General features: G+C 45.7%; 1 protein-coding gene across 3 annotated transcripts in view; it reads right to left on the bottom strand.

Moving 5' to 3' along the window:
• Positions 1–20,363, bottom strand: part of LOC144754081 (flavin-containing monooxygenase 5-like) — a 171,849-nt gene that overhangs the window by 21,098 nt on the left and 130,388 nt on the right. For all 3 annotated transcript variants that reach the window (XR_013594653.1, XM_078641638.1, XM_078641628.1), the window contains exons 3-4: positions 17,692–17,880; positions 16,293–16,455 (exon numbers count right to left, since the gene is read on the bottom strand). Coding sequence is in view for 2 of the 3 variants with exons in the window: in XM_078641638.1 (XP_078497764.1) it covers positions 16,293–16,455; positions 17,692–17,880 (352 nt within the window). In the remaining variant the exon portion in view is untranslated. The remainder of the gene's footprint in view (positions 1–16,292; positions 16,456–17,691; positions 17,881–20,363) is intronic.

Here is a 20,363-nt window from a genome sequence, read left to right as displayed (position 1 = left end):
CCAACCTTTTCAGGAGGGGGCTCAGTTTGGGTGTGGGCTGTTACCATGACAGCCTTGACAACCTGTTCTGGGAAGGAAGTTGTCTGAGATTGGGTTGTGACTGGCACAACCCTCCTGACCTGTTCAGGGAGGACATCTTGGACTGGGGCTGTGGCTATCACTGCCCCACTACCCTTACCATGGGTGTTTACCATTTTAGAATGGGTTTCTTGCTCTACTTCAGCCCAGGCTGAGAGCTCTAAATCATTCCCCAGTAGGCAATCAACAGGCAAGTTTGGTGACACTGCCACTCTCTTGTGGCCAGTGACACCTCCCCAGCTGAGATTGACCACTGCCATGGGATGATCTCTCTGTACTCCATCAATATTGGTCACCTGGTATGTGGCACCAGGTAAAAGTTGCCTTGAGGGGACTAGACTCTCAGTCACCATGGTGATGCTAGCCCCTGTATCTCTATAGGCCTCAACTTTTATACCATTGATGAGGGGCTCCTGTCTGTACTTGCCCAAAGTGTTGGGACAAGTTGTGAAGTTGGCAAACCCCATGCCAGTCTCACAGACAAGAGTATCTAAGTCAGGGGACCTGGTTAGGCCAGAGTCCCCAGGAACTCCCAAAGTAAATGCACCCAAATTCTTGGGGGCACTCCCACCACCTGGGGGATTACTACTAGTAGTAACAGGAGGTTTGGGAATGTTACTTGGGGGTATGTTTTCCTTATTGTTATTCTTTGGGCAACTGCTGTCAGTTTTTAAATGACCCACCTGTTTACAGGGATAACAATAAGGTTTCTTCTGGTTGTTGGAAGGATTCTGGGACCCACCCCCCTCAGAGGATTTTTGGGGCCCTGGTGTGGTTTGATCTGTAGATTTATTCCCACCCTTCTCTTGAGGCTTGGTTGATTCCTTTTTCTGGTCACCACCTTGGTTCTTGGGCCTAATCCTGGTTCTGACCCATTTGTCTGCCCTCTTACCCAATTCTTGTGGAGAGGTCAGATCAGAGTCTACCAGGTGCTGGTGCAATAACTGGTTCTGACAATTATTTAAGACTTGCTCTCTCATAATAAGATTATACAATCCTGTGAAGTCAGTAACCTTGCTACCCAGTAGCCAGCCTTCCAAAGCCTTAGTGGCACAATCAACAAAGTCTGACCAGTCCTGAGACTGAGTTTTCTGGGTGTCTCTGAACTGCAACCTGTACTGCTCAGTGGTTAAGCCAAACCCATCAACCAGTGCATTTTTCAGGACCTGGTAATTGTTAGCATCCTTCACTCTTGTAGTGAGGAGCTTATCTCTACCTTTACCATCAAAGGAGAGCCACAGTATAGCTGCCCACTGACTCTGGGGAATGCACTGCACAGTGCAGGCCCTCTCCAAAGCAGCCATCCATTTCTGGATGTCATCCCCTTGTTTAAAGGGGGGCACTATCTTAGTCAGGTGTTTAGTATCTAAACCCTTCTCTTTTTCTCTTGGGAGATTGCTGCCACCAGTGGGAGCTAACCCACTCATCTGCTGCTCTCTTGCCAGGGCAAGCTTCTCTTTGGCCAGGGCAATTTCTTCCCTTTCAATCCTCAGTTCAGCTTGTCTCATCCTAGCTTCATGCTCCCTTCTCTGAGGGGAAGTAAATCTCCTCTGTGGAGGATTCCTTCTCCCCTGAGAAGAGGCATTAGAGTGCAGAGATCTATTGGAGTCCCTAGAAAGAGATCTATCTCTCCTAACTCCAAGGTTAGGCCCACTTCGGGTTAGTACTGGGGGTCCCCCAGATCCTAGCCCAAGTAAGTCTAAGTTGGCCCTGGTTAGCCTTCTGACTACCTCAAGACCTTTGTCTACCTCATCCCCAGAGAGTTCCTCTTGATCCTCCTCCTCAACTGCAGTAGCAATGTTGGGGAGATCTGGATCCCCAGAGGTTCCCTCTAAGGCTGGCATGTTCTCATGTAACTGAGAAAGCTTTCTGGCATCATATGTCTCTAAGAGACCTATCAGAAAGGGAATGGTGGGGTTAGACCCCTGCTTCAGTTTTCTGGAGACACAGATCTGTCTCATCTCCTGGAAACTGAGAGCTGCATATCTTGAAGTGACCTGTGGAGGGTCAACACTGACCAGGGGAGTCTCAGTAGAATCTCCCTGGGTAGACATGCTTTTCTAGTGAGGTGTAAGTGGTGCACTTACCTACACTATATGTTTGCCTACTGATCCCTTGCTAGAGTTGTAGTTTAGGGTGTGCTAGGCCCTAGGAGCTACAACAGCTGGTTCAGTAGAACTCAGAGTATTCTAAGCTAAGTTATATGTACCTTTAGTACTTATGTGATCTTTCACAAGATATTCTTAGGGCATGTGTGGTAAAACAACAGCAAGCTCAAATCCCAACCGCTGCTCACCAATGTGAGAAGTTGGCCTGATGTGCAGTGTTCACTATTCTAGTGATCACTATATATCAGTCCAAACAACCCTTATTGATGATTGGTTGTAAGTCAACCTTATAGACCAGCTATCCTAGTAGCATGGATACGAGCAGTCTAAGGCTAAGACTCTAGAGGGCGTGTTAAGCCAGCTGTTTTACCATCACATTACCCCTTGAACACCCAGTGAAAGGACACCACACAAGTGTTATGAAAATAAACAGTGTATTTATTAGAATCACAACAACCCTGTACTCTTTATGAGGACAGGGTGCTAGGCACACCACAAAACTCTTACGAAAATACTTAAGTTAGCACGTTATACACAAATGCCCGAGGGGCACGAAAAACCATATACTTTAAAAGTGGAATGCGAAATTACTAGCAGGTAAGTACAGTACTAATAGGCTTTGGACTCGCTAGGACTTGACTATAGAATCGTTAGATTACTTCTAGGAGGCCTAGGGGACTCGGGTGCAGAGTGTGCACTCTCACGCGGGATGCGGGACAAAGTCTATGGGAGCTAGTAAAGGCAAAGTTAGTGTTCACGGGCGAACCCGACCTGGTAGGAAGAAAACGACAGTGGATCCTGACCCTAGGATAGTGAGGCTATGCTGGGACACCGAAGTGCCGAAGTTACCTAGCCCAGGGGCTGCAGCTGCATAGGTCTGAAAAGACGTCGGGGATCTCGTTGCCGGACCAGGAGCCTGGAAGAAGGAAGTTGCTGGCAGGCGACCAGTGAAGGAAAGTTCGTTGGATCCAAGCCTGGATCGAGGAAGAAGAAACCTGAAAGCAGAGGGGACCAAGTTCTTGAATCACTAGCCAGTGATTAAGTGGGCACCAGGATGGCACCGGGCGAAGTCACCTCGACTAGGTGAGTGGGCGACGCTGGCTCTGCAGATCTCACGGACCAGGAGGCGTTGTCGGCGACCAGGATGGAGAGGCGAGCTGTCCCACGATGGATGAAGCTGTCGGCGTCGAAGTTACCCAGGATTGGGCAACAAGCCTTGGCTAATTCAAGCCCACGCGGTGGACTCAAAATGGCGTCTTGAGTGGACCAGGAGGGTCCGGGGTGCTCCTCTTTTGGAAGGGAGCAAGGGCCAGCCTGGAGCAACCAGACCAGCAGCAGAAATGTCGTCGGGCGTCGTTTAGAAGGCCACAAGCCAGAGGGCTAGTAGCCAAACAACGCGGTGAGCAGCAAAAAGCAGAAGGGCCCCACGCAGATCGTGGAGATGCTGGGAGGCTGCACTTCGGTGCTGGAGCTGCTCAGGGTCGGGGCTTCTCGGACCCCAAAGCACTCACCAGGAAATTACTCGGCGGGCTTGCTGGAAAGAAGTCGTGCAGTCTTGAAGATGGCCGGTCCCTCGAGGTCTCGTCACACCCACGAATCTCAGCGTGACTGATGATGCAGGTAGAGGTCAGAGGTGCCAGGGAAGCCGGTTCTCGACGAGCTGGGCAGTCTTGATCCGGAGGAGAGACTTGCAGCAGACCGCAGTGTTCTTAAGATGGTGCCTGCGGATGCAGGGTGACTACTCCTTAGTCACAAGGGAGAAATCTTAGGAAGAAGTCTTGAGTTCCTTTCGTGGAAAGTAGTTTCAGGATTCAAAGATGATCTGTCTTGGAAGGGGGCCAGTTCCTACCTTTATCCTGTAAAAAGGGGCTGGCACGCGACTAAGTCCTGCCCTAGGGGTGGGACTAGGAGGGGGGTGGTTACACCCACTTCCTTGGCGGGCTTTTCCCCAGCACAGGGTCTGGAGTGACCCTGGAACTGGTTCCAGCCAGCCTATGCACAGTGAGCACCGGGGTGCCACGTGCAGTCACCTTCCTCTAAAGCCCTGCCTACCTACAATACACAAAACCCTGTCTGGGACGGTGCTGGCACCGCCCCTGGCAGGAAACCCTTTGTCCTTACCTCCTGCTCTGGGAGGACTCCCAGCAGCAGGAGGGCAGACTTGTGTCTCGGTGGCAGCATCCATTTTGTGGAGCTGAGGCTCTGTTTGACTTTAACCGGGGTTAGCGGTTATATACATGTCGTGTCCCTCTAGAAGGGTGGAATGCTAACCCCGTCGCCAGAATTGGCGAGGGGTTAGTATTCCAATTCGTATGACACCTTACTCGACATGTTTTGATAAAGCGATACCAGAGTTGGCATATAACCGCGAGGATTATAATGCACTTAAGAGTATATGGTATGCGATATCATGGAAACGGCTAAGGGATGGATCCCGAAAGCCGCAGACAGGCTCAGCTCATGCCAGAGCACCATCTCACACGATTCCAAGCACTCTGCCTTCAGGATTGTTAAGGCCTGCCATAGGAGTGACTGATAGGAGATCTGTGTGTCCATTTTAGGGTTAGATATAGGTATACTATATCTAAAGCAAAGGGTGAGTACACCACCTTGCCCCAGCTGTCGTGCAGCCAGTTGTGTCAGTTTTGGATGGCCAGCCAGGGGTGGCATAATACATGCTGCAGCCCCTGGTAGGCCCTGGGTACACCTATGCCCTGGGTACCTAAGGTACACTGTACAGGGACTGATAAGGTGACTCAGTATCCAATTTAGATATGTACCTAAGGTACATGGAATCCATTTTACAGAGAGAGCAGTAGGCCTGGGGCCCTGAATAGCAGGGTCCCAGGTCAACTAAGTCAGAAAACCAGCAAAACACCAGGCAAAAAGTTGGGGGCAACCATAGTCAGGGATCTACCTTCCTACAGTAATCGTGATCGTTGTTCGCAAGAGGAATCTGCCCAAGATCGTCAGCAACGGAAAAGGCAACGCCGTAACCTGTCTGGCTACAGCGTCACCTTGTATCGGAGCTGCGTCGTCATCTGGAGCGCCCAGCAGGACGTCCGACGAGCGGAGAGAGAGTGAGAGCAAGGCAGCGCATCCCCACGGTAAGGCTTCGACTCCGGTCTGGAGCCGCAAGCGTATGAGGCATAGCGAGTTGTGCAGGAGGAGTACAGTAGTGCTCCCGTCTCTCTCCCGCTGCATCGCATTAGACGTGCTGAGTCCTTGAGCGGCCCGAACCTACCCGGCAGAACCGGGGCTGCCCTGGGAAGTTCAGGACTGTTGTCTGTGTTTGGGGCCCAGTAGGGCCCGCGCTACTTGCGACGATTGACCTGGTATTATTCCTGCATTACGAACTGCCTTTTTACTTGCATTAGGGATTGTATTATTCCTGCATTACGAACTGCCGGATTACATGCATTGAGGATTGAATTTTTCTCGCATTATGAACTGCCTTATTACTTGCATTATGGAGTGCGTTATACTTGTATTATGAACTGCCTGATTACGTGCATTGAGGATTGCATTATTCTTGCATTATGAACTGCCTTATTACTTACATTATGGTGTGCGTTATACTTGTATTATGAACTGCCTGATTACGTGCATTGAGGATTGCATTATTCTCGCATTATGAACTGCCTTATTACTTGCATTATGGAGTGCGTTATACTTGTATTATGAACTGCTGATTACGTGCATTGAGGATTGCATTATTCTTGCATTATGAACTGCCTGATTACTTGCATTGAGGATTGCATTATTCTTGCATTACGAACTGCCTGATTATTTGCATTGAGGATAACATTATTCTTGCATTACGAACTGCATTAGTCTGACAAAACGAACTGCATTACGAACTGCATAGCACTGCATTAGGACGGCATTTGAACATCGTGAACTGCTCATCAATCCCGCAAGAACCTAAAAGTGTTTGTTGGCCTAATAACCGGCAAAGTGAATTATTACGAATATGCATATATTGGATCTTTATCGCTTGGTCTTACCGTATTTTTCTTCTTGATAAAGATACCACTATTTTCATACATCAGTGTGGTGTGCATGTGTGGTGTTATCACTGTGTCACTGGGAATGTGGTTGCAAATACTGTACACATTGCCTTGAAGATAAGCCTAGCTGCTCGTGCCAAGCTACCAGGGGGTGAGCCGGGGTTATCAAAGAGGGTGTCCTTCCTTTCCCTGACTAGAAGGAAGTGTCCTTATTTGGGCTAAGGTAACTGCCTCAGCCAACTAGAGACCCCCCGTTCTAACAATGCCCTTTTCTAGGACTCATTAGCAACCTGTAGATTCAATATTACAGCATTTCGGATAACAAGCCTCTTCTTGCAAATTTGGTAAACTGGGGACCAATTAATGAAAATCCTTCATTAACTATGGTGGCACAATTGTGAACCCGCTGTAAAAGTTTAAATCAGCAGAAGTGTTAAGCAAACTATTTCCATGGGAAAGTGCTAGGTTTAAGATGCTGCGTGTGGTATATAAATAAATAATACCGGATCTAGGTTTGACTGGACATAGCAATAACAGATAGCTCAATAAATAAGAGTCAAGATTCGAGGTAGTAGGAGTTTGCAGGTTTAATACAGCATAAGGACAGGAACAGGACAACCTGCACAGGAATAGGATGGCAGCGCTGCCGGGGGCAGGATCAAGGGAAAGGATAACTTTTAATAACAATGCACAAGCATATATACTAAAACAGTTGCATTTCAGTGAATACAGTAGGCGGAGCAGTGGGTGTGGTCAATAGCAGTCGCGAAAGATAAGGGTGACAGTGGGTGTAACAAGAGGCGTATACATGGACATGTGATGTAAACGTAACAGAATATGTCATAAATGGGGCGGAAACATGGAGGGGGCTACCTAAGGAGCCGGGACCTCTAACCTAGAGGTGCGCGCAAACTGACAATGACGTGTTACTAGGAGAAGCTGGGGGCTATGAACTCTGCGCTAGGAGCAGAGACTGAAGTCTGGAGAGTCAGGGCGACATGTACCTAAACCCTATCTAGTATCTAATGTTTAGAGGACATGTTGATATAAACTAAGAGTCAGGAGGGGAGAGGCTAACAGACTCTAAGACTGGAGCATGCATTATTCTACATGTAGTGCGTGTTGAGGAATATTAAATGACCATTAATACAGTATTTCTCCTACATGGAGACGTAAAGGCTAGACAATGACGGAAACTATTGATGCGATTCAGTAGCTTAGGAATGCAGAGAAGGAGGGCTGAACTGATAACTAGAATCATAACATACTCTTGGCAGACTCGTAGGCAGAGCCAGGCTGGGCCGGGCACTGTGAGGCAGGAAGTAAGTGAAGGGTCGAGGATACAGGTGGGGGCTGTATCGCTCCTCAGCGAGGGTTCAGGAGACAGGAGCCGAATCTGGTGTCCGGGCCCTTTTGAGGCCTAGAAACAGGGACTTTTCAATGAAATAACGTGCACACTGAGAAACGTGGCAACGTAACTTTACATAGGCCTAATACTCGTAGCTTTCACGAGAACTGGAAACTAGCATACTAGAAATGGACACAACTGTAATTGCGTCTTTAATCAAACATGGGGAATACATATGCATATTAATCATGCACACATAACATAAGATGGGGGACACGTAGGGACACAGAACATGGCAAAATTTACTTTTCCACATGCGGATGGGCGGATCGGAGTATAACATGCAGCTTTCTTGTACACACTGGCATATTCCCATTGGGAGCATATTTAAAAACATCATGGGGGCATATTTATCATTATGTGACGCAGCACAGCAAGCCACCATGCTGTGCTGGTTGAGAAGGAAAGAGGAGGAACGTGCTGTATTTAATATACTATGGCACATTCCTGCCTTTTCACAATGCAGGAGCACATTCTGCTGCCTAGCGCCAACAAAGGCACTCTTGCACCATGGTGTAAGGGTGCCTGAATTGTTAGCAGGATAGCTTTTGAGCAGGAAGTGGCACCTTCCTGCACAAAAACAATCCCCGGAGGCATTGTCTTCTTTTATGTGTGCTTCCTAATGCAGCACATATAGAAAGAGGAACAAATGAGGAGAAATAAACATATTCTCCTTCTTACGCATCACCTGGGGAAGTGTAGCAGTTCAGTGCATTCCCAGGTCCACCACCTAGGGTAAATCTGGGAATGTGTCAAAATCCATGAGTGTTGAGTGAGAACACCCATGCTCCATCCATGGAAAGCCCCTGGGGCAGGGTATTGCAATGCAGCGATTTGCGCTGCGTTGCGTTACTCTGGGTGTATCAAGCCACTCAGGTATACGCAAGGTGGCCTTGCATGGCTTGATAAACTACACCTAAGGGTTGCATTGCACTTGCGCACCATTGCATGCTGCAAAAGTGACGCAACCCTTTGATAAATATGGCCCCTGGTTTGCCTGTGTGGCAGGAGCATTGAGCTGTAGGAAAGAATTATACAAAGATTGGATCTTCAAGAAGAATCCAATATACCTTGTCTTTTCAGAGCACTGCAGTGCTGTATACTCTCATGTAGGCAAGAGAATAGAATTAGGGGAAATCGAGAGTCAGTTCACGAAGAAGTAAAGGGCATTGTGACATTTTAGACAGAGGAAATCGGCTATATGCCATTTCCTCCTTGCATAAACAGCCATAAAGGACTAAAACAACAAAGGGGTCCTTTTGGACTGGAACTGAAGCACGCAAGGTACAAGCTTATTTTCATTGAGACAAATAACTGAGGAAACAAGACACACAGGAAAAGAAAAAGGGAAAGCAGACTTTTGTCTAGCTCAAGATCGACCCTGTCTTCTCAAGAATGCTGCCCCTTGAGATGCAGTATGATGGACATATTTGTGAAACACATAATACTGCCCTGGTTAACATCAAAAGTAACAATCCTAATTAAACACTATGTAACCGGGAGGGTAAAATGCATGGCATTGAGACATAACTGCAGTCCACTTCTCATAAGATTTCTGGACACTACAGTGCAGCAGTTTGCAAAAATCAGTGTGGCATCAAATGCATAGTAGAACACACAGCAAACAAACAGAGGACGATGAACAGCTGTGTCTTGGGAATAGGTGAGAAACAGGAAATAGAGAAGCTCATGCCATTCTTTGAAATATGGATCTAGGGCCTGTATTACAGATAGGGCGCACTTTCCCTGTTTGCACTACAGTGCACCTTTAAGCAGGTTTGCTGGGTGCAAACAGGGAAAGTGCGCCCTAGTATAAAGTATGCGCTGCCATCAGGGCAAGTGCAAACTTCTGCTGCTCCCAGGCCATCGCATCCAATAAACATTTGGAGCCCAACTGCACTTTCAAGAGGGGAGAGAGATCCCCTTGCAGGTGGTTACAGGTAGTGACTGCGTCCGCCTGCAAGGGGAAGTCTAGTAGGGTCTCTGGGGACTCCCTTACGCCTTTTTATGGCACACTTTCAGTGCGCCTCCTACAGGCATGTTTGCCTCTGCACCCACGTTGGTAATATGGTGCAGGCGTAGAGGCAAAGTGATTCCCCATTTGCATGGGGCCATGCTTCCATGCACATGAGGGAACGTCCTCTTATGATAGTGTAGGCACTACACGTGCGCCAGAGCTACCTGTATGACAGTAGGGACCGCACAAGTGTTTGCGGCACCTTCTGTAATACCAAAATGCGCCGAGGGCACACAAAGCAGGCATGCATGCCCCTTGTGCCCCTGGGCACTTCTGCAATATAGCCCCAGAACTCCTTGCCTCATAAAATAAAAGCCAGGCGTGCACGCATACCTAGTTATTACAGCCTGAGAGCACTCAAGAATTGGCAGAAGACATAAAATGAGAGTCTAACACTACTGACTATGACAAGAGACAGAGCTCACAAGACCAAGTCCTGGAAGCTGCATAAAGCCCCACAGAATGATACAAGGTACCTGCCATGCCAACGTGTTTCAGGTATGTGCCAATCTATGGATAAGAGGGTCACTGAGACTACAGGCAAAAATATTGTTTCAAACCGGACTAAAGGTAATACTGGAATATAAGAGGTACTTGTTCTGGGGAACGGTAAAGCCCAGGACCTGTTTCCATTTACTGAAAAGAGTAAAGTAAAAAACTAGGGGTGTGTGCAAAATTCATGTAATTTCATTTAGCGTAATTACACAATGCTTCAGAAAAATTAAGAAAATGTCTGCAAAATGCACACCTGGCATTTAGCTCTATATGTTAGTGTGAAATCAATCCTACAAGTGTTGCGAACAACAGGCACTCGTGTTCAGTTTATTCACGTTTTTCCTGTTCTCCCAGAATAGGATTTTTACTTGAACGAACTTGAAATTAAATGGCATGACATAATGGTGTAATTTGAGGACTTTTATCTAAAAAGCGTAATGCAGACTGCCAAACATTATGCAAGATTACGCCGCTGTAATGAAAATGTCACCTGGGCCTATAGAAAACACACGTGAAGCCTGCCTCAAAAACAGGGGAAGAGCTGGATAGTGACCCTGTCACTCCCGTTGGTTGGAGGTGCAGAGAGAGATCTTCGTATTTATAGGTGAGAACTTAAGAGACCAAACCCACAAGTAGTACCTTATGACCAGGGGCGGCTGGTGACATTTGAAAGTGGTGGGGCGTAAACTAATTTGCATATTGCACCGCAGCGAGCGCAGCGAGCGAGCGAGCCCGAACCACCTTGCATCCATCCATACATCATTCATGCATCCACCCATCCACCAATTCTGCATCCATCCTGCATCCATCATTCATTCATGCATCCACCCATCCATCATCCATCATTCATTCATGCATTCACCCATCCATCCATCCTGCATCCATCATTCATTCATGCATCCACCCATCCATCCTGCATCCATCATTCATTCATTCATGCATCCACCCATCCATCCACCCACCCATCCTACATCCATCATTCATCCACCCATCCATCCACCCATCCAGCATCCATCATTCATTCATGCATCCACCCATCCATCCACCCATCCATCATCCATCCTGCATCCATTCCTGCATCCACCCATCCATCCATCCATCCATCATTCATTCATGCACCCATCCATCCACCCTGCATCCATCCTGCATCCATCATTCATCCACCCATCCTGCATCCATCATTCATTCTTTCATGCATGCATCCATCCATCCATCCACCCATCATTCATTCATTCATTCATGCATCCACCCACCCATCCATCCACCCATCCACCCATCCATCATCCATCCTCCATCCTGCATCCATTCCTGCATCCACCCATCCATCCATCATTCATGCACCCATCCAGCCACCCTGCATCCATTATTCATTCATCCACCCATCCTGCATCCATCCTGCATCCATCATTCATTCATGCACCCATCCATCCACCCTGCATCCATCATTCATTCATCTACCCATCCACCCATCCTGCATCCATCCTGCATCCATCATTCATTCATGCATCCACCCATCCATTCATCCACCCATCATTCATCCTGCATCCATTCATGTGTCCACCCACCCATCCTGCATCCATCATTCATTCATGCACCCATCCATCCACCCATCCATCCTGCATCCATCATTCATTCATGCACCCATCCATCCACCCATCCATCCTGCATCCATCATTGATTCATGCACCCATCCATCCACCCATCCATCCTGCATCCATCATTCATTCATGCACCCATCCATCCACCCATCCATCCTGCATCCATCATTCATCCACCCATCCATCCACCCATCCAGCATCCATCATTCATTCATTCATGCATCCATCCATCCACCCATCCATCCATCCACCCATCCATCCATCCATCATTCATTCATGCACCCATCCATCCACCCTGCATCCATCCTGCATCCATCATTCATTCATCCACTCATCCTGCATCCATCCTGCATCCATCATTCATTCATGCATCCACCCATCCATTCATCCACCCATCATTCATCCATCATCCATCCATCCACCCATCCTGCATCCATCATTCATGCACCCATCCATCCACCCTGCATCCATCCTGCATCCATCATTCATTCATCTACCCATCCACTCATCCTGCATCCATCCTGCATCCATCATTCATTCATGCATCCACCCATCCATTCATCCACCCATCATTCATCCATCATCCATCCACCCATCCTGCATCCATCATTCATTCATGCACCCATCCACCCTGCATCCATCCTGCATCCATCATTCATTCATCTACCCATCCTGCATCCATCATTCATTCATGCATCCACCCATCATTCATCCTGCATCCATTCATGCATCCATTCATGCATCCACCCATCCTGCATCCATCATTCATGTATTTTTATGACCATATAACTTGCACACAGCTTGTCAGTGTTTAATACCAGTCTCGAACCTTGTACTCCAGCACCAATGATACATGATTAATATTAATTGTTTTTAAAAACATGTATTTATTCGACACCAATTTCACACCTTAGTCGGAACATCATTTTTATTTGTTTTTTAAAATATCTATTTATTTAACACCAAAGTAAGTCATGTATACATTTTTATGGTTCGATAAGAGGCTCGAACCTGGTTTCCCAGCACCAAAGTCGGCCGTGCTATCCGTCAGGGGTTATGTAACCGGGCTATGTAGTGACCAGCCAATCCTGCGCCAGGATTGGCTGGGGGGGCACCATGACTCCTCGCCCAGTCGCCCTGTGTAACCCCGGGGGCTGCGGTCCGCCCCTTGGTCCTCTCTCTAAGGGGGAATTCACAAGAAAACGATCTGCGCATGCGCGGGCATGTTTGTGCCCAAAAATACACTTGCGCAGCTGCAGCAGCCCGATCCTTCCCACCCCCCCCTTGCGCACTCCGGGAAGGTCGGGTGTCTCCCGGTTTCCCGGCCGGCAGATAGCGCGATTTTTTAAAATAATTGTGTTTGGCTTCTAGTGATGACGTGGTGGGTCCATGGGGCTTAGTGGGGCTTCGCCCCTACGCCCCAATGGACGCACCGCGCCTGCTTATGACCCAAGAGTACTCAATAAGATAGCGGAGAACAGATCTGCCAAACACTACATTTTCTAATTACAATTAGAACTTAAGAATGTTGAGTGCTCCATTGAAGACAGTTGAGTAGCTCCACATTCATAATGGCTGATATAAACCCAGAGCTCCAGCACTCCAATGTTTGTCTTCATGTTCCTCACTATTTAAGTTAGAGAATTCGACCCTTAGTGGGTGGAATGTTCAAATAGCCTTTTGGCCCTCATGCATCAGGCTATACCGGGTGTTTAAGGCCCTCTCCCTCGTTATAGGCCAGAGCAACACTCGATTTCAGGGAATTTAACAATCGGTATAGCCCTCGGCAGCGGGCTATAAGGCTGTATTATTATCTATACATGCTGCCCCAAGGGAAATTCTCTTGCCCTTTTAACCCACAACCGTCAGTCCGATCCATCCATGTTTTCACCCATTATTCTTCATACTGCCTAGACATTTAGGGCCAGATGTAGGTAATTTTATTTTACCACTTCTTAAATACCGAATCATACCGATTCGGTATTTAAGAAGTGGTAAAATAGAGGGGGGGAGATGTAGGTATTTCAGATTCGGTAAATACCGAATCGTTAAGATTCGGTATTTACCGATTCTGTAAATACCGATTCGGTAATGCCCATTGATTCCTATTGGCTTCAAAGCCCATAGGAATCAATGGGCATTACAGAATCGGTATTTACAGATTCGGTAAATACCGATTCCAGCAAGGGTGCAGGGGGTGTCACTTTGACACCCTCTAGCACCCCAAATACAGGCATGTGTGCCATGTGACACACAGACATGCCCTTAGGGCATGTCTGTGTGCCACATGGCACAGGTGTGCATGCACAGATGTGCATGCACACCTGAATTCGGTATTTTACCACCCAATTGGATTGGGTGGTAAAATACCGAATTCTGAAGGCCTGTAGCACTGTAAACAGTGCTACCTACATCTGGGTTTTACCGATTCGGTATTTTACAGATTCGGTAAATTTACCGTTTCGGTAAATTTACCGAATCTGTAAAATATTGGCCCCTACATCTCGAAAACCAATTACCGGTCGGTAACGGCCGAAATCGGCCGTTACCGACCGGTAATTGGCGACCTACATCTGGCCCTTAATGCTTGGTATGATTTTATACCCCCTCGAAGTAATCGCACACACATGGATGGTTTAGTGGAAGCATTGATAAATGCAATCGATAGTGTAGAAGACCCCCAATTAAGTGCGTCTCTGCGGAGACAAAAATCAATTAAATGGAAATGAGAACATCCTACAAATTGCAGACAGAAAGATATACTGATGTTCATCGTGATCGGTTTGAGGGAGGCTTCCTGTGACTTTACGACTTGAGGATGAACTTGATTGTTTAAACACAACATATTAGCCTCCTGTTTGTCATTTGTATTGACAAAAAGACAAATAAACCATGAGATAAAACAAGTCAGCTGAAAAACCTACGTGCCCAGGTGTTGGTTCAGGATAAGTACATCACGTTTTATCTGATTCAGGGTCATTTTTACACAAACAATATATAAATCTTTGTTGAATAAGTATTTATTGACATTACGGTAATTCTGTTTTGCGAGAAGTAGAGTGGTAATTACGTAATTTCCCCTGACATTGCCCATAGCGAGTACCGAAGATTTAAAATTATGTTAGTTAGGTATTATTGTGTGGCATTTATCAATCAAGGCCAGGTAAGAAAATGACTTGTTTAAGTGGTGAATAAGGAAGTGGAGAATATGGACTCATATGGTCAGTGTGGTATCACAATGACATTTTACCTGTATGCACACTTTCAAGTCACAGCTTGTTGGTGAAAGTGAGAAGATGCTAGTGATTTTGAGTAAATGGTACAGAGTATTTAAATCGAAACTAGGAAAGGGTTTCAGCATTGGATCAAGTTGCTAAGCTTATTCTCTGCACAGTATACCATTATCTGTGAGGGAAGATGCCATTCGCATTTTAACAGGGTATACCATGAATGTATGATGGAGCCCATTGTGTCTGCAACTTAGATATCCTCTATCGTACTTGGCCACAAATTAAATCTTGGGTTACGATTCTGTGCAGACCTGTGCAGTCTGAATGCCAGCTTAATTGTGGCCCAGGATTTTGTGAGTTATAATAATTCTACAAGCCCTACAGTTGTTTAAAATCTGAATTTGGTGTATTTCACCTCAGTGGATGACAGTGCCTTCTGGTCTGTTGCCAGTTTGTTTCAGTTCAATTGTCATTTTGAGTTCACTGTGACATTCGCTCCTGGCACCATGCAAACAGCCAAATGGAACTACTTGATAGCTTAACACGAAACACTGGCCTGTCTCTGCATAGTGGAACTTATTCTTTCAGAGGGAATATTATGTTTATAATACGCAGGGAGCTTTAGCATGTAACACATTGTTTATACACCCTCACAAGTACTATTTCAGGGTGAAATTAAGCCATTGTGGTGTGAATGTGCATGCTGCCTAGTTATAATGCTAACAAATTGCTCCCTGTTACATTCTTTCAAAACAAGGATAGTCATTCTTTTGCAACAGGTTGAATGTTGCTCAGGTTGGGAGAGTGAGGAAGAAAGGATCCTTGTTTTGGAAGAGAACGGTGTGTTTTGCAGAAGATGCACAATACTGTCAATTGCTGCTGATACGCGAAGTATGTGAAGGTAGATGATAAGGGGCCTATTGAGGATGGTCTATTGTGTGGGTGATGGGCACTTGTGGCTTCCAGTGAGATCTGTGGGAACGTATTACAATTGGATCACAAGGGCCATGTTTGCACAACAATGACCAAAGTTACGTTTCAAGAACAATTTTGGTGGCAACATACTGATGTTACTGTAGAGTGTACAGTGGCAGGAAGTATCTGGCGTCTCTGTGGTCTCCATCTACCAGTTCACTTCAACTCATGGTTCCTGTTCACTGCGATTGCTTACTGGATGAGTAATTTTACTCTTAATTCTTTTTCGTGATATGGAAGCATCCATAAATGCATTTCCCTTTTATTATACTTTTTGGTTCCCTGGTCTATAAATGGTATATTGAAAATAAACTGGATAAAACCAATTATTTTTCTACTGAATGTTTTACTTTCGATATCAGTGGCTTCTTACCAGGAAAGGAATCCAGAGGCAGATGTGCGTCTGTGTGATGTCCGGTACAGACCAGAATGGCATCATAAACCGCTGACGTCTGCTTTCCCTCTGTCTCTGTGACAACATCCCACTGGCCGGTGGATGAGAAATCTGGGCACTTTTTTATGCTGCACACCGTAGTCTACAAATAAATCACGTACTTTTAAGATTTAGCGCCAAGACACCTATGGTATTCAAGCGCTTTATAAAATTTAAATCAAATCAATTTCAGCCGTGTCACTCAATGAAGCAATACATGGAGTAGGAATATGATGAAAAGGAACGCCGGAACAGTTTTTTTTTTATTTCAAAAGTTTTTATTAAGAAAATTTCCATTACAGTACAGTAGTGATGCTAGGGCAGTACATAATTACATTTTTTTGCTGCGCTCTCTTTTTTAGGTGGATTATCAGTGCCCTATATGCAGGTTCAACAGGGACACAGAAAGTAAGGCGACCTGGGGCACAATTAACAGGGGTTTAGGGAACAGGGTGGATGCCTTTCGCAATAAGGGATCTACTAAGGAACAAATCTAATAGGGTCATCAGGAATGGTGCAAGTAGACAGAAATACTAATCATGGAACCTCTATTCATTGCCTTGATTGCATCCCATTACATTGTAACAGAAGCGCTCCTCTATTATCTTTTAAGAACACCTTTATCTTTGGCTAGTTTCTATCTAGCAAAATGTTCTCTTTTATGTTCTGTTTGGTTTTTAAGTTGGAGATTATATTATTGAGAGTAAGATACACTCACTCATGACTGGGCTTCCTGCCGAGAGAAAACAATGTTTATTGGTTAATATATATATAATCAATTTTTAAACAGCTGTCATGTGGATGTGAAAAATGTGAATTGTTGTGTAGCTGGTTTGTAAACCACAATTTCAGATGTACACAAAATGTTCTTTTGGTACACTTTGGTTCACCTTGTGACTCTAAGTGTACAGTCTGGTGCAAGAACATGTGAAGCTATTAACCTTTAATTTTGAATATGCACTTCTTATTCAGAAGGAATTAATTAAATTCTGCTAATGAGGCTCCCAGAGTGACTAACAGCATGGTAGACCAGGGCACTTCCAGTAGGTCCACCAGGGATGCTGGCAATGAGGATAATAGGTACACTGGCCTTTGTGCCACTAGAATCCTACCAGCAGGGCCACTTTCAACCTAGTCTGCAGGATCCTCAACAACCAATAGGGACACAGCATGCAGGGACTACAGGGCTCTTGGCGACATAGCCAGATTGATAACCAGAGAGTAAACACACACAGCATAATTATAAAAGATAGCGATCAATATACGAAATCTCTCTCTAATTTGGATGATAGGGCAAGTGCTCCTTCACCATGCCAACAAGCTCTCCTCCGATGCTCACCTTGAACTGGATGTACTTGTGAAGGTTGAAGTGCTTAGCGTAGTCGCGGAAGTATTTTAGGATCTTGGAGTTGTGCATGTAGTTGGGATAGTCATCCGGGATGGGAAAGTCACTGTAACACATCATTTCCTTGGACGTGTTTATAATGACAGACTTGTAGATGCTTGCCCGGCCTTCTTCTGGAATCTCCTGTGGAAATAAGTTAGATATACTGGTATTTCAAACTCCACAAAACTACCTGGGTTTAACGTATTTTAAATGGAGCACAAGTTTAAACAAGAGAAGAACACCCCAGCCCTGTTTTTAAATGTACGTTTTAATGAAAACATTAGGAATTCTAAGGACTATGAATTTAAAGTGATGCATATAGACACAAGTAATTGAAACTGATTTACTAAAAATGCGCAGTTTGTACCTATTGTAATTATTATTACCTTTTTGTGTTGAAATAATTATGAAACCGAGGGGTATATTACAAGGAAAGTGACGGAGCACAGCATTAAGCCTTCTTGGCTTAACGCCGTGCTCCGCCACTTTGGAAATGCAGGGCTGCACCGTATTTGCAACAATACGGTGCAGCCCTGCATTTCCTTCTGCGCTAATTACAGTGGTCTAGCGCCACCGCAGGCACCCTTGCACCATAGTGCACCACAGTTCAAGGGTCCCTGCATTATGGAAATGATTGTTTATGTGCAGGAAGGTGTCCCTTCCTGCACATAAACAATCTTAAATGCAATTTGTAACTTCTATGTGTGCTGATTTGTGCAGCACACATAGGAGTTGCAACTCGTCATTTTTAAACGAATCATGCTTGCCATTATGCTGTTTCTATTTGTGCTGCACAATGCAGCACACATAGAAACAGCAGAAACGAGGCAAAAGAAAGCATTTCTCCTCATTTCGCCATGTTAAGACCAGGTTTTTTTTATGTCTTAATTTTGGCGCTGCCCCATATTTGTCACCCTTGTAAATATGGGGCAGCGTCAAAATCAATGGGTGTTGCGGCGGAACGCCCACTGCAAAACCCACGGCCCTCCCCTTTGACGCTAAGTATTCCGCCAAAGGGTGCTTTTTACGTCGAGCCTGAGACAGAGTGTAATCGCTGCTCTGTGAGGCTTCTTGAGTTTACTCTGTGTGGGTCTGACTCCTCCCACACATAGGATCGGCTTTTGCGTGTGTCTTTCAATAATGAAAGCATGCAAATGGCTAAAGGCAGGCACATGTCCCACCTCTTTTTTAATGTTCACTCCCACAGCGTTTTGCTCGTGGAGCAAGCAGCGGCGAGCAGGGTGGCAGCTGCATTCCTCATCGTGGATCAGGTTACTAATTAAACACAACGCGCCCTGCTTTTTTTTGTGCAAATGCTTGTTTTTTGTTGTTTTTTTCACAGCAGATAGAGGGGGGCATAATTTTGTATAATATGTGAACAGTATTAATTTAGTTGGCATTTTCTTTTGTAGTGATTTTTTTAGGGCTCTGCCCAGCATCCACAATGGCAATCAAGCCACACAGCCTTTCCAAAGGACAATCCTCTTTCTGTTGGACGATCGCGCCATCTGAAGGTTAGAGAAAGTCTGTCAATGGTGACTCAGCTAATCTCCAGTGGTTGTCGTAGATTGGGGGTAGGTACCCGGTTCAGGCATGTTGTGCATGCGAGCATCCCTGGGCCCACAGATTGTCAGTTCTTGGGCCCATGCTTGAACTGTGAGCGGAGTGTCTTCTGGTCACTATGAAGAATATGCATTTGGCTGCGAACTCCTTCAAGAGCACTATATATTGCTCGCAAACACCAGTCGTACAGTAAAATAATTATTCAGTGCAACGCCGAAAGTACTTTGTAACTCACAGCCTCAAGGTGTTAATGTCATATTGAATCACAATTCATATTTCCATAACGAAATCAAGGTCTGACACCGCCCCTGGGCTATTGAAGTTAAGTGTTACCTCTTAAGGGAATACAATAAAGACAGAGCCCAGAGGTCATCATAGCCGTTCAAAGAACCTGGGCTGCTACAGGTGGTCAAACATGTTTCTGGCAAATGAAAACATCAAACTAGAGTGTTACAACACTTGCCTTAAGTGAGCTTCCTACACGAATACCCAGCCTGATTCAGGAGGGCAGCACATTAAGACTCTGTTGGTGATTATATCTACTCTCGTCAACATTGAGCATTAATCATTTCACATTTGTATGTGTTAAGCATACTCCTTCAAATCAAGAGTGCAATGAAAATGAAAGTCTTTGTACTCGTGCACTTTCCGCTTTCCTCTCCACGAGCAGTGCATGTGCCCATGCCACGTTCTTTACTGTTAACAGTCTCATTCGTACCTATGCTCACTCTGTTTATTTCACTGTGAAGATTCTCGTACTCGTTTTGTGGGTTTTCTGCTTTTTTCACTATTAACAGGCTCCTACCCATGAACATTCTGCTTTCTTCATTGCGTACAGTCTCGAACCCATGCAGGTTCCAATTTCTTCACTATGAACCCCCTACAGTGGCTCATGGTCAGTCCGAAATTGATCTCGCCTATGAGAGCTATTGACTTTGGCAATATTTGGTAGCCATGCAGTATGACTATAAATAATTTTTTTAAGCACTATGATGTAGCCAGGGCTAATACTCTTTTTTTTTTTAAAGTGCATTAGCGCAGGATGCATCACAGTACTTTGT

The sequence above is a fragment of the Lissotriton helveticus genome, chromosome 1_1 (genome assembly GCF_964261635.1).
Source record: "Lissotriton helveticus chromosome 1_1, aLisHel1.1, whole genome shotgun sequence".
Lineage (NCBI taxonomy): Eukaryota > Metazoa > Chordata > Amphibia > Caudata > Salamandridae > Lissotriton > Lissotriton helveticus.
This window is presented reverse-complemented; position numbering and strand designations above follow the sequence as displayed.